A 15,968-nucleotide genomic window follows, 5' to 3' on the forward strand; every position below is an offset into this window, starting at 1 on the left:
TCTGTTACAACAGAACCTTATTTGGTCATAATGTATCAACTGAAGAAGAATCTCCACAATTCTTTTTACCAGAATCTCTGGTACATTGATATAATCAAATGTACATTTTATAGTCAAATTTAAGGAATGAGACTGGTCTAAACAATCCACAATCTAGTCTATATTTTCCATCCTTAAAAATACTGTAACTGAAATGATAGCCTCTCTTCATGATGGGGGCATTTTTCCTTCAATTAACATTGTGTTGCAAGCAGAAAGGAGATAATAATTCAGCTCGGAAGGTTTTATACCATCCAGAATTAAATCCATCTGTGCCAGGCAATTTATTGGCTTTGAACCATGAATTTTCTGTATTCAGTTCCTCAAGGGTTATCGCTGCTTTTAGCATACTATTTTGTTGTACATCTGTTGTTCACTTTGTGAATGTGGTTGTGAATATAGACTATAATACCTTATAGAAATTTTGGATTTCACCTTATTTATATAGTACAGCATTGCTATTCAGATCTCTTATTGTATATTGTATTATCTGTCTATTATTTTTGTAATTTGCTTGCTAAAACTTTATGGATTTTGACCTAGACTCGCAACATTTGTCTGTAGTAAATATGATTTTTTTTTCATTTACTCTTGTAGATAGGAGCTAGCTCTTTTAATTTTGTGTTCATATCAGATAATTGTAATTGCTTTACCTTTTAGTGAGTGCTCACAGTGTTAATTTTAACCCCTTATAACTATTTTTAATGTGTCCCATGTCCCATAGAATTTCCATATTTCTTGTTTAATTTATTCTTTAAAATGGGATATTTTGGAAGACTTGAGTTTATTCACCACATTGTGTGTCTGTTGTGATTTAGTTGCATGAGCATTGTCTAAAAGGTAAATTCTGTTAATATCACAGTGCCATATTCTATGTCTATCTCTTTTATATACAGAAATAGTCAATCTGCCAATATATGGAGGTGAGTGAAGGAATAATGAGTATAATCACCCGCACCTGGGTGTAAATTCTACCAGAGATCTATTATTTCCACTTCAATAAATCCATCTATGTATAAGGTGGTTTAACCCCTTCAGTAGATGTCAGTAGATCAAGTCTGGGAATAAGGCACACATTACAGTCACCACCACATATCATTACCCCTTGTGCATTAGCCATGATGTCAAACATTTTTTGATAAAAAACTATTTTGCTATCAGGAGGAGTATATGTGTTAAGAAAACACTAATACATATTTCCCCTCTTTACTATTCACTTCTGTAAATAGTTCAGAATGCATATTTTGAGATATCTATATAGCTGCCTCCCTCCGATGACCAGATTTATATGAGGAGAAGTTAAATTTCTGAAAAAAAAGATCTTCTTTAATTTCTCATGTTCCAATGTACTCAGGTGGGTTTCTTGTGAGATAACCGTGTCCACTCCACCCTCCAGCCTTCTGTCAAGCAGAAAATTGCTTTATCTCTTCTTCCAGTGTGGGAGGAGATGTTATAACCATAACTTTGAGTGCCCTAATGTCCTTCATGGCCTCTTCGGAAAGAAGCCGGGGCCCATTTCGTATAAAATCCATAGTCTCACTAGGAAAGCAATCTGTAATTTTATTTTCTTTGCCTTCAACACTTTCTTTGCATTTTATTTGTATTGCTGTGGGGTAATAGGGGAGTCCGTGTAGAATCAACTGTTCTTGTAGAAAATGTATTTCTATGTGTGATACCTCTTCTTTCATTCTGAAACTTAAGAACTTGGCAATAATTTAGCCCTTGGGTATTGGTGCTAGTGTGCTATGTGCTATGTCCTTTTGATTCTAGGTTTTGCATCCTCTGGAAAATCAAGTTCTTCCCTCAGCAGATTCTCTAGGACAATAATCATGCAGTGATCCTTCAGGGATACCATAAATCTAAATGTTGTCTCTGCGTGACCTTCATTCTTGGTCAGTTTTCTTTGCCTACAGAATAACTTGGCATTCCAAGTGATGACCTCATGACATCCCAAACTCTTAAAACTGGAGGAGTCTTGAACAACACCTTATTACTTTTGAAACACCATCAATAGCCTGTGCATGCGAAAAAGGACAATGGGCTATTTGATTAATTCATTTTCTTACTTCAGAAGCATGTGGTGCATTTGTGGTCATGGATGCAAATGAAACCATGGACTATGACAAGATTAAGTATGAGATCATTCAATTCATCAGTACATCAGAAGAGTTATTTTTGGCGTACAAACAGCTCCTTTATTTAAGAAGCGTGTGGAGACCTTCAGGAGCTCTATCTATGTCAAAAGGAACTGTATCAAAAGTTAGTGCAGCCCCAGAAACATCTCAAGGTGGACATTGGGGAACTAATACTACTAGAATTGCTGAGGTAGAGTCCTGAGTCCTCAGAGTCCTGAGGTAAAGATTTGAATTTGTGAAAATGATCCCTCCACAACTCAAGAGGAAGCTAAGCTGATAGACATCTTTAAGACAGTGCATAAATGATCAACCTAGACATCTAACACTCAACCTAGAGGGACCAAGGTGCCAGGTTCCTCCAGGTTTGGGGATTTTAAAAAAGGTAGATTTCTGAAACAGCCAAGTACCCTTGACGTGGCTTGGAAAACAATTTGGTACAATGGCTAGGAGCTCCAGAATTTGTCGTAAGTGTGGTAAGGAAGGGCATATAAAACTCATCTGTCTGCTTGGGAAATTCAGAACAGCTTATTTACATTTTCCCAGACCTAAACAGTCATGAGAGTTGTGGGCAGGACATTAGCATGTTATATCTATCAGTATAAATGGGAAAACAGCTAATGCCTCGTTAGAAACAAGAATCTCACAAACCCTTGTAAGAGAAAGTTTATTGATGAAGGGTGTTTGAATAATAATGTCCTGGTAAAGTATATTGAAGGTTGAAGTTGCTCTACAGTCATTTTAAGTGCTAGTGGTGGTAGTGACTAATGTCTTTTATGAGGTGACCTTAGGCCAAGAACTGGTTGTCTTTAATAAACAATATAAAGTAAGAAGAAAGAACAAGGTACTGTTAACCTGTTGAAAATCTTACAATTTACTGGTGTGGATCTAGAAAATGAAATCTGGTAAGACATGCAAAAGCAAGGCTCAACATTGCCAAGACAAGTAACTGCTAAAAGGAATTCTATGAACTGACTTCATTACTTTGTTCTGCCCCCAACTAATAGCTGAAGTAGGAAGTGCAGAAGTAGGAAAACAGGGCTGGAAGGTTCAAGACACAAGGGAATCTATCATGGGCTGGATCAGGCACTGGTAACAGTAAGCAACAAATCTGGTTTGCAAGTTTACAGGAATCCTAGAGAACTACTTGAATGAATGTTAGCTCAAATAACAGAGCACTAGGGCAGTGGCAAGTGGGAGTTAAATACCGGGCTGATTGCTGATCCATTTGTGGCAGGTGGCTGAGACAGCCTGCCATACTGGGTCCAACCTAGTGTCAGGTGGATTATAGGTCCTCGTGTGAATGTTGTCGGTCACTGTGGAAACTAAGGACTGGGAGCTCTGACCTGCCTAGGCATAACAATAAGTCAAAAAGTTTTAGTTCTCTTACTGACAAAGAACCATTTGAAATTATAAATACAAAAGGTCCATTTACCCATAAACTATGGGTATGAAGACAAACTAAACAAACATTCCACATCAACTTTCAAAAGGAATGGTATTCTTTCACAACCAAGAGTATGTACTTTAGATTAGAGTCTGGAGGATGAAGAAGAGGAGGAGGCACTTTAGTTTTATCCTAGGTTAAGCCAATGAGTTATCTGTTGCCTGAAAGACTATAGGAGCTTTTCAGATGTCTTAATTCTGAAGTGCTTCAGGAATAAGGCTTTACCCAAATGCTTCAACACCACTTTCTGCTGTCAGAGCCTGGTCCTGTGTTGCAGAGTTAAGTATTAATAAAATAAAATTAAGTTAAGTTAAGTTAAGTTAAGTTATGTTGGAAATGGGAATTAGTGAAGTATCCACAAATGAGTGGAATAGTCCTATTATACTGGTGCTGACGATGTATGGAAACTTAAGTTATTGTTTATTATCGAACAGTAAATACAATCTTCAAGTTTGTCCTGTATCCAAGGTGTCATTTTGATAAGCAGGTAGAGGAGCTTGGATGGACAAAATTTATTAACACATTAGATCTGTGTACAGGTTATTGGCTAGTCCCTTTATCACCTTAACCAAATGATTAGTGTTTTTAGTACACCATTTGGTCACTATCAATTTATTGTGATGTCATACGGATTACAAGGAAACTTTTCAAAGGTTAATAAACTATGTGTTATATAGGAACAAGTAATAGGTTTATTCCATGCTGAAAAAAAGAAGAAAGAGAACACAACGTTTCGGCCGTGGAGCCTTCTTCAGGTGTGTCACACCTGAAGAAGGCTCCACGGCCGAAACGTTGTGTTCTCTTTCTTCTTTTTTTCAGCATGGAATAAACCTATTACTTGTTCCTTTGCAGCCTACGCATGCTGACGCAGCTACCCACCTGAACTATGTGTTATATAGTCTAGAAAGATTTTGTACTGCATATTTAGATGACATTTGCATTTTTAGTCAAACATGGGAATAATCCTTGAAAAATCTTAAGCAATTCCTTGCACCAGGCTGGGCTGACAGCGAACCCGGAAAAAGTGTTATTTTTGCAAAAGGGAAACCACCTATTCAGGATATTGCCTAGGAAATGGGATGCTTCATCCACTACTTGGTCCAATATATAGGACCAAGAGAGAATGCAGTCACTCCTGGGTCTCATTGGTTGCTACAAATGTTTAATCCACATTTTTCCTTGAAAGCAGCTATTTTAATGTAACTCACAACATAAATCCATACTGATTAAAATAAGCTGGACTTCTGAATATGAAAAAGCTTTTCAGTAGCTTGAAATGGGCTGTTCTGTGACCTAGTGTTTTGATGTCCAGACTTTGGCAAACCATTTGTAGTTCAGACAGATGCTTCTGGGAGGGTCTATGAGCAGTAGTACACCAGCATGAGTCAAATTAATTGAAGATAGTATTTTGTCTTCCCTAAAGAACAGAAAAGGCAGAGTGGCTTAGTGGCAAAGTAGCACTAGAGTGCTATCTTCATGGAGTTTGTTTATTCTCCCCGTGTTCATGTAGGTTTCCTCCAGGTACTCTGGTTTTCTCCCATATACTAAAGACATACTGGTAGGTAAGGTGGCTTCTGTAAAAAAATAACCTAGGTCAAAGTGTGTCTGTGGTTTTTTTTGTGCCTTTCAATGCATTAGTGTTCCATGACTTGAGAACCTGCCTTGCACGTGTTGTTTACTGGTATATTCTCCGGATCCACTGCGACCCTGAATTTGATTAAAGTTAGAAAATGGATGATGGAACAGAAATATTCCACCACAGAAAGAGAATGTTTGGCAATAAAGTGCATCCTAGACTCAACCAATATTAAAATATTTATATTATAAATAATACCTGTTGGGACAGAAATTTACGTTTGAAATGGAACACCATGCTCTAAAATGGTTACACAAATAGAGAACACTAATGCCTATGTAACCTATTGGTACAGTATGTCTCATTACAGCCATTTATGTTTGAAATATACTGTACTAGTATTATGCTGGGAAGCAGAACAAAACCACAGATTTCCTTTCTTGCTATCCTGGGGATATCAAGACACTTAAAGACTCTGTGAGGGTTTTTGTGGGCAGTAAGAGTTTACTTTTTTCATGTTATTACAACCATTATTAGGACATAATTCAGAAAGTATTTTCACCGGTATCTTGTTTTTTCATTTGGCAGTATTCGAAAGGAAAGGTGCATAGTTTCCTGATGAATCTGCCGAGCCAAAGGTAAAGAAAGTTTCAGCCTTTCTCATAGCAGACATAATAGTTTTTAAAGTAGGGCTTAGCTGTTAAATTATGATAAACGTTTTACCTGGAAGTAATGCCATCTGGGTTTATTTATGCTATATTTATGTTTCTGATCCGTACTTTGACTTTGACTTTATTTTTCTAAAGATCAGCTCCTAGATATTAGATTGCCATATGTATCAAAAGACAGGGCCCAGTAATCTAAAAATAGGTAATAGGGGACATCCATTTAATTATTTTTATTAAATAACTAGTAATATTATATATATTCAAAAGAGATGTTAAAATCTTTAATTGCTATTTTTTCATCTATGTTTTTGAATGTGTTTTCTACTCCTTGACATTTTCAAACTGTTTTCTCTTCCCCTTTTTAAATGTTTTTTAGTATATTCTTAGTGGGAGAGGTTAGCCTTACATTCTTTACAAAAGGGGGATTGATGTAATGATCAGGAATTCGTCTTACTCTAAGGATCAGCAGAAAAACGGATACAAGCTCTGTGAATGGTGTTCAAAGTGTTGTAAAGGCGTTTGTTACCCACTGAAAGAAGGGGATATTGTTTTATTACATTATAATTACTCTATTTTTCCCTTTTTCTCTGTTGTTGGTTGTTTTTTATTTTGTTTTATTTTTGTAACCTGTGATGCTACTGCAATTGTTCCAACCTGCAACAACCACCTTGTGTTATAGGCATTTAAAACCTTCTTGCCTGTTCTTCCTATGTGCTGTGGTTGATTCTTGGTTTTCACTGAGAAATATGTGACGAATGCACATGCTGTCTTTGATGATCTGATTTCCAAATTATTGGGCTTTGAAATTTAGAGTTGAACTAGATAATGTTCTTTGTCATGTGTAATGTTATGGTAACAGTTAATGGAAAGTCAGTTATTATTGGTGTTCCAAGTCTCAGGACTTTAATTCAATTAAATGTGTTGACAATTGTATGTAGAAGTGCTGCACTTTTTTAGCTAGAGAGCTATAATGAAATCAGAAGAGGAAAAAGTAAGTTTAGAAGTGTCATGCTCAAGCAATTAAACATATCCTGATGAGTCTCTTAGCATTAAGGAAGACTAAAAAAATATTTAAATGTTTTTTTTATATATGTATTTACTAAAATATTTTTCAAATAGCACACATTTTCAATTGGTTTCAAATTATTACATCATAGATCATATAAATGATTATTCAAGGCCTATTCAAGGTCCCTCTACAGTTCTTCATTTTTTAACTAAGTCCTCAAAGTTAATACCATGTGATATTTAGAAAATTCTCTTTAAACATCTGACTTAATGTTGACATTGATGGATATATAATTCTATTGCTTAACTCTTTTGTTGAATGTTACAAATCAGTTTTCTTTGAGTTAGATATTTATTGTTCCTAAAAATAATTAAATACTCTTTTGGTATATCATTATTGTAGACTATATATGGATGGCATAACAAGGTACATGCAATTAGTCACAAAAAAGGTTAAGTCTGATGTAGACTTTTTTTCCCCACACAGAAAATAATACTGCTATAATCAACAAGCAATATTAATCTGATTTTATAGACTCTGTACATGCTCAACTCAATTTGCATAAATCCAATTTATTTTTCTCCATAATCAACCTTTCCCTCACAAGGCTAGCATAAAGCTCAGACTTGATTGAAGCCATTCATTTGATTATTGATAGTCAGCTCATATAAGCCTGAAAGCAGAACAGGCATTAGAGGTGTCCTGTTCTGATAACAGGACATATTTTGAAATAAGTAAAATCAGTCTTAGAGCAATTCTAGAAATGATTTAGATTTAGTTGTTTGTTTTTATTAATTTAATTGAAATATTACATAATTGTATTGCATTTATTTTCAAAATAATATGATTGCTTTCATAGTGTTTTTGCATATACAGTTTAAAACTATTCAGACCCATGCTATTTTGTGAAATTAAAGAATGATGCATACACAGTTCTTTAAACTAAGTATTTTATTTAAAATTGAATACTCAAACTGAAGACATCTAAGAGTATTTAATTGCAGTAAATGGAAGCAAAAATGTAAAAGGAACAACTTTAATATGTTGACTGTATAAATATTTTAGCACCGCAAATCAACATTAGCTGGCATCTCTGGGCATAATTACAGCTCCAAATGTTTTGAGGTATATTTCTTTCAGCTTCACATACCAGGTTGGTGTTTTCTCCATTTCTTCTTGGTTATCATCTCCCTTCTGATGAGAAACAACTGCATAACACGATGCTGTCTCCACGATGCTTTACAGTAGTAATGGTATTGGCTAGGTGATGTGATACAGTATGTTGAGTTTGCACCACTTTCCATTTAGAACAAAAAGTTTCAAAATCACCTTGTCCTACCACAAAACCATATGATTACAGTATCACCTACAGTACGTAGATACTTTGTTGTAAACCCCATGCAGAATTTTAGATATTTTTTTCCAGTTACATACATGTCTCTTCTCTTTTATACAATGAACAAGATATTGTTGATTCATGTACATTTCTCTCATTTCAGCCATCGAGCCTGTCCAAAGTTGCAATCAGCCTCACAGTGGCAAGTGGCATCCCTAACCATTTTCCTCAATTTCCTACAGCTCTATTTGATATTCAGAGTCCTTGTAATTATTTACACATCTTCTGATCTGTGGCTTTCCACCAACATATCATTTTGTTATTCTGAAATCTCCATGATTTTACATGGAGCGTGTTCAGTGTGTAGGTGGAGTCCTTGTTTAAGGGTCCCGCATTGCTTTGACAACCACAGCTGGGGTGGTTGATTTTGGATGAGCCACAGTTGTGGGAGCAGTTTAAGAACACACTGAACACTTCCCCAGAGGGACCAGCAAGCAGGACTTTAGTCCTGAGTTAGTTGCAGCAAAGAGAGGACGTCTAAGATTAGCTGTCCTATATGCAAGGCTCAATATGAGAAAGAGCCGAGTAGAAGCAGATGTAAGACGCTGCTGGTATGACTATACCTAATAGACCTAATAGTGTGTCTACCTGGAGAGAGAGGAATAAGACAGATTCAGGGCTACAACTGACACCCGTGTAAGGGGAGAATTTAGAATTAGTGCAATAGTCTCAGAGGGGATTGTGGATAGAAAGCGTAAGGCTGTCTTTTTATAAGTTTCACTTTCTGTCTGTACTTTTAGTCCAGTCTGGATCCCACTGTTCAAAGTGGTGTTTTTGTTTCCCACTGTGCAATGTAGCTTTTTTTGTTTTCTTCTCTTTTTTTAGTCTAGTTTGGACCCCGTTGTCATACATGACTCTTTCCCTAGTCCAGACTGAACCCCGCTGTCAAAAGCAGCTTTTCCTTTTCTTTTTTTTAAACCTTCCAACCTGACCTCACCCCAGTGCCTATGCCCCCTCAAACGGGGCATCAACTTTTACCAGTGTTCACCACGGCTCCTTCAAACCCACACTGTTACAATGGTTTAATCTTTGCTTGAAGTTCAGTAACTGATGAAGACTCCTTATAGAGGCAGTCATATATGTTCTGAAATAATTCGAAACACTGCTGTACACAATCAGAATCCATTCAATGATTTGTGTGACATGTTAAATACTTCTGTGTAACTAAACATATTTAGGTTTGTCATAGAGGGTAAATACCTATTAAATTAACATGACTGAATCCTTTTGAATTCTTTTCCGTTTTTTCATGTCATTTAATTTTTTCACCCATAAAAGTGTTCCATTTTTTATTTTAATTAAAAATGTCAACTTATTCAGGGGTGCAGGTAATCACAGGTGAGCAGACTGTTCGTCTGATTATGCATGTGTGGTAACCAGCATTAACCAGAGAGTGTAGATGTGGTCAGTTGCCATGGTAACATCAGCGTGCCCCACAGAATAGGGCAGACATAAAAAGAAATTTACAAAAGTAAATACTCTTGTATGAATAAGTCGGTGAACTCTTATATTATGTATCTGGTGACATATCTTTGTAGAGCAATGACCAACTCTTCAATTTTAGGAATATTGGCCTGTTCTGCTAACAGACATGACATTTGAGGTTTTCCTTGTGTGAACAGTTCACTTCATGTGCTTCCATAACATTTCATTAGGGTTAACAAACACCATTGCAATTTACTTCAAACATTGAATTGACAAATATAAATCTTCTTTGTTAAAAATAAAAGTGTTTTCAATTAAACAGGGACATTGTGGTACGTTATTGTAAATGCCATAATTATTTTGACAGTTCAGAAAAAAAATCTCAGCACTATATGTGAGACATAATAGGTACTGTATCAACCAGGTGACTCTTTTTTAGTTGCCTGAAACATGAACACACTGCACACCACACCATACAGCTTTTCCAGTGCAAGAAGGACGAACTAAGCTTCTACACTTGAGCTACTATTTAATTAACATATGTATTATGAAAAAAATAATATTTGTAGCTACTCCCTGATGATGTATGGGCTGTGCCTCCTTGGAATTTCAACTTGGTATAAGTTTTGATTCTTCTGCAGTGAACAGTTTTCTTTAGATTTAAGTCATTTCTGTGACAGGAGAGAAGGAGAAAATAATAGTTATTATTTGTCAGTGAAATCCAAGTGTTATCTACTGTAGGTAGCCTGGACAAATGTTTCCTTTTTCATCCAACATACAGTATGCTAATGGTATTGTTGTCCAAACCTGATAGCAGCCCTTTGTTATCCTTCTTTCACTAGAAAAGATACACAACTGGTGCTGTCGTGCACATACAATAGAGGCTCAGCTACATCATACTGTAGTTTAAAAAAAATAAAAAACAATGTAGATATCATGGTTTTCCCTATTGACTTTTCAGTACTTTGTCATCAGTAGAGAAAATAGATGTTTTAAGAGCATTTTGTTTAATTGCTGTTTTTTACTGTATGGATTGTTGTACTAGACCCAAAAGTTCCATCCCATCTTCAATCTTGCTAAATGTTTTTTTATCTGAATTTGAAACTGCTGGATAAAGAAATGCATATTATCACTTTTAATATCCTGTTGTTTTACTTGCCTTTAAGTTTTGTCTCCTAATAAAACACAGTCCAATTGTCAGTTTTCTTGTATTTTGTTTTCTAGGATTACACTCTTACCATGTACTTTCAGCAGTCCTGGCGAGACAAAAGGTTGTCATACACTGGAATACCTCTCAACCTCACCCTTGATAACAGAGTAGCTGATCAACTCTGGGTACCAGATACCTACTTTCTCAATGATAAGAAATCATTTGTGCATGGCGTCACAGTCAAGAACCGAATGATCAGACTGCATCCAGACGGAACTGTGCTCTATGGCCTCAGGTTTGTGCTTCAAAGTTAACTCTTCAATAGGCATTTTAAAAATTTTAATCATACATTTAATGGAAAAATTACCTTTCTTTCTCAGTTTTTGAGTAAAGGGCTTAGATGGTGATGTCAATGTATTTTTTGCTGACAAACTATTAAGAGATAATTTTATTAATAAAAAATCTCTCAGAAAAACATTATACTTTCTACAATGATAGACTGCATGTTTCAATTTTGAAAAAATCTAATTAATATCTACCCATGAAATGCATCCTTAATGTGTTGTTTCACAGATAAACCACTTCTCCATGTAACAGAGGGCTTCATTAATCAAAGAAGCCTATATGTGTACACCTGTTAATAAAGACTTGGTCTGATTTTTCCTGTGGACAAATTGCTATGTTAAGTTTATCCATGTTATATGGAATGGAGTATTATTCAAAATTACTACTCAAGAGCAGTGTGTCAGCTCAAATTCTTGGCAGCAATATGCTTGTGTTTTGTGCTAACTGGAAATTTTAAATCATGAATTGTCAGCTAATCTATACTGATGCAGGAACAAATTACCCTTATTATCACTTTCAGAATGCAGTATTATGACAGACTTATGTTTTTGTTGTACTCTAAAAGTAATTAAATGTAAAAGATCTGAATGTTTCAGTGTACCATTTTGAAAGCTCATTCTACTTTCTTTTCATTATTGGTTGTTGTTCTTAATTTCAGGAGGATTTAGTGCATGAATTTTTAACATACTTGCTCTATTATGAAGACATTCCAAGAATTTTAAATTGTGTAATTTCTTATAAAATGACACCTGTATATACTGAACAGTACATCAATTACATGTTTAATAATGAAACCTGATTTGTGAAGTGAGGAAGCAGCTGTTTCTGGTTGAGTCAGAATTACTTTACAGTTACTTTCTTTTACCAAAGATATCAGGCTCTAAGAATGAAAAATTAAATAATTTATACTAAAACTTCCAAGAACATACTATGGGCAGAATAATCGTAACATTATTTCTGTGTTAGGCACATCTGTGACTTAAGTTTAAATTGGTGTTCACAACCGAGTTCGGATATGTTTAAGTCTGAACTACTGTAGAGCTGGTATTACAATACATATGTTTATGTAACATACGGTTGCATTATATAAACCTTGTCAGATGGAAACTCTTTCTAATGTCATACGTATTTTTTAAAAGCTGGCCCATTAGGTTGTCATGTCTTTTGCTATAGTGTGTGGTTTCTAGTATAACAAGTCACTCTGTCAAAAAATGAAATTTTCATAATAAGACAATAAATTCATTGGAAAAGTATGATAACAATGATAAAAATCGGGTATTTTAAAAAAATGCTCCATGGATTTTTTTAAATCAATTCCAACTGAACATACAGATGCAGCCATTCAAAATGCGCGGGCAATACCGCATTATTTTCCGGTGCGCTGTACGCAGTCTACCGTGAGTTACCGGTAAATACCGCTAGTTACCGTAAATTCTCCTATAATACCGCAAGCAAAATAATAGTATCCGGAATTTCCGCAAGGTGGAGCTAATAAAGTTCAACCTCTCATGTTTGAGCTGTCTCCATAAGTCTTTAACGAAGGTATTACTAATAGTATTAATAATGAATGACCTTGGACAAGCTGTAAGTGTAAACTCAAAGTATTGCCCTGGTCCACATTCTTTTTTTCATTGACCGTCTTTGTAAAAGTAACACCACAGCATTTCGCAATCACGCATTTGCTTCCAATCATGCAAAATACAGTAATTTTTGAGAATCGATTACCATGCCTTTCACATGCTCATAAAAGAGATTGATTTAAGAACATAAACATATTACCGTATGCAAACTGTACTGTATACAGTATGTATATGTATATATAATGTCTTAACTGTGCCCGTTTAAGTATTGAATATTTATATGGAATTTTACCACTGAAGGGAAATCTTAGTAGCTGAGCATAAAAAGAATAGGAGCATACTGCAATGCATGTGAAGGCCATAAACAATATTAATTTTGGAACTTAAACATACAACTTAAACTGACTTCCATGTCACACTGTCTGTGATTGAATCCCATGGAACTATGACTTTCTTTTTTAACAAACATTTCTTTGAAAAAATGAAACGTTTCCCTTGGTCAGAGATTAAATAAAACCTCACTCTCACCAAACAAATTTATATTTCTAAATATCACAACATGATCGAATTAAAGTCTTTTTAATAACAATGAATAGTCACCTATGCGTTACAAAATAAACATTTATATTGATTTGAATCGCGTTTTGATTTAAATCGTAAACGCGTGTTTAAATATATGTGTTTAAAGGCGATATACTGTATAAAAGCGCTGATTCTTATGGAATGTGTTCCGCCGGGGATTCAAAAAAAATTTTTTTTAATTGTGTATCTAGGGAAAATTGCAGAATAACTTTGTTCATGCACATCATTATACAGTATCTCATTTTGTATTTCTATAAAAAAATAATTTGCCCAGCCACTATTGTTGTTATTGTTTTTATCCTGTAAAGCGCTTTGAGGAGCACAGCTTTCTCACCACTTAGATTACTTTTTGACGCCATCCTTACACAAAGCAGAAACTGATTGTATTTTCCAATGACATACAAGTGCAAAGATTACAGATTTTAATCAGCTTTTTTCTGAACCAGGGAAAATCTGATCATGTTTCTCTATTACAATAATAAAAAACTTTATTTTACATATCACCTTTAAAAGTGGCATCTCAAAACAATACAGTAGATGTAAACCACAGATTACAAAGTAAATACCCAGACAAACGCAAACGCGTTTTTAATAAAATGCTTTCATTCATTCAACAGAGAGAGAGCGTTAAACCTGGGTGTAACAGCTGTTCCTTTTTGTGATCACTCGCTCTCTGGATAAATGTCTTGCCTGTCCAGTTCTTTGTTTTCCTAATTTGCCGATTATGCCTGCTGCAATCCACTCCTACCCTCACACCTAAAGAAGACTATTTTAAATTTATTTGCGTATCCTTAAGGTGATATGTAAAATAGTGTTTTTTTAATATTGTTATAGAGAAATATGATCAGATTTTCCCCGGTTCAGAAAAAAAGATCTAAAGTATACTAGTTAAGGAAAATAAATCTAAACGGGGAGAAAGCTATGCTGAAAGTTTATTAAGATACTTAGAAGACAAAGATATCAATTTATTTTAGTCAAAATTTTATATATCACCTTTAAAAGTGGAATCTCAAAGCAAAGTAAATACCCAACACTGATTGTACCCATCTGTCATGCTAATAAAACACCTTGAATTGAATTGAATTGAGGGAGAGAGGGGGGGAGGGCGAGCGAGATAACCAGGACGTAAGGCAAATAAGATACACCCCACAGGCATTCATAACAGCAACATATGAAACGTTTGGACATACAGTTAAGTTATAACTTAAAGTGCAATGAAATACAATATTGTTGTTGTTGCTGTTATTGTTGTTTTTATCCTGTAAAGTATTTTGAGAAGCCACCTTTAAAGGCAATATATATACTGTAAAAACGCTGATTCTTATGGAATGTGTTCCGCCGGGGATTCAAATTATTTTTATTTTTTTTAATCGCGTATCTAAGGAAATCTCAGTATAACTTTGTTCATGAACAAACAGTGGCATGTTACATTATTATTTGTTTTTTTGTTAACAAGGCTCGCCAGCTAATGTGAATCGAAACCTGTCTTTCTAGCTTTTAAAGTCGTGCGATGTGTAAGCCACATTTCAAATAGAGAAATAGAGAAAAATTCAAATAGAGAAAAAAGAGCTGACTGACAAGATTTAAGATGTGGCTGTCAATGTTGGATTAAAAAAAACACATTGCCCGACGTTTGTTGCATTGCTTGAAAAATAACTTTATTTCGAGAGACTGGATAAGTAATTCAAGTGTTTTTTTTAACTTCCTGAAAAACAACTAATAATTTAACTATATGTGCAAACGTTTTATGATATGTCGCTGTTGTGAATGTTGTGAATGTCTGTGGACATGTGCTGGCTGGACAGGCTGGACAGGAGGCTCTACTGTACACAGAGAGGGGCGGGAGGAGGGGACAAGGCGATACATACTCTTAGAGTTTGATTAATAGGGAATATAATACAAAAATATAGTACTAATATAGTACTAAAAATAAGATACACTCTACAGACATTCACAACGGCGACTGTCAGAAGATAGGACACAGCGGCTCAGGCACCCGCTGAATGGAAAAGGGGCACTTTAATGTTCTGTATGGCTAATACTAAAGCCAATACTAATATTCAATACTTTAATATTCTTTTCTGTATGTTTAACAATAGTGGGTACTGGCCTAATTCGTCCCTGTTCCCGTTGTTAGGTGTTAATGTGTTGTTAAGTGTGAATTTGTACCTGTTTCCCTGAGGTCTGGCTTTTTTCTGGAAAACCATAACTCTGGTCTTGTCCAGATTGACTGTTGGCGCCCAGGTCTGACAGTGCTGCTCCAGCAGTGCCAGGTTCTGGCGCAGCCTCTGTTCTGTGGGCGACAGCGGGACCAGGTCGTCTGCAAAGAGCAGGAAATTAATTATTTCCATAATTAATGCAGATCAGTAAATCAAGGGACAAAACAACTATTGCGCCCGGGTCCTCAATGGGCTTTGACGTGCTAATGCGTTGGTTTAACAGTCCGGGTGTGGCAAGCCTCTAATGTTTAACCTTTAACTGTTTTTCCATCTACTGTATTGCTTTGAGATGTTGTGGTGTTTGTTTAGATGAAACGTTCCGAAAACGTATAACGTAACAAAATTAAAGATGATTAAAATCTGTAATCTTTCCACTTGTACTGTATGTCATCGGAAAGTT

General features: G+C 35.4%; 1 protein-coding gene across 3 annotated transcripts in view; it reads left to right on the plus strand.

Moving 5' to 3' along the window:
• Window positions 1-15,968, plus strand: part of gabrb1 (gamma-aminobutyric acid type A receptor subunit beta1) — a 385,381-nt gene that overhangs the window by 114,325 nt on the left and 255,088 nt on the right. For 2 of the 3 annotated variants that reach the window (XM_069190655.1, XM_069190651.1), the window contains one exon: window positions 10,917-11,137. In XM_069190655.1, coding sequence (XP_069046756.1) covers window positions 10,917-11,137 — 221 coding nt within the window. Of the gene's footprint in view, window positions 1-5,782; window positions 5,833-10,916; window positions 11,138-15,968 lie in introns of all 3 variants that reach the window. The other variant, XM_069190656.1, reaches the window with a different exon arrangement.

The sequence above is a fragment of the Lepisosteus oculatus genome, chromosome 1 (genome assembly GCF_040954835.1).
Source record: "Lepisosteus oculatus isolate fLepOcu1 chromosome 1, fLepOcu1.hap2, whole genome shotgun sequence".
In the NCBI taxonomy this organism is placed as follows: Eukaryota; Metazoa; Chordata; class Actinopteri; order Semionotiformes; family Lepisosteidae; genus Lepisosteus; species Lepisosteus oculatus.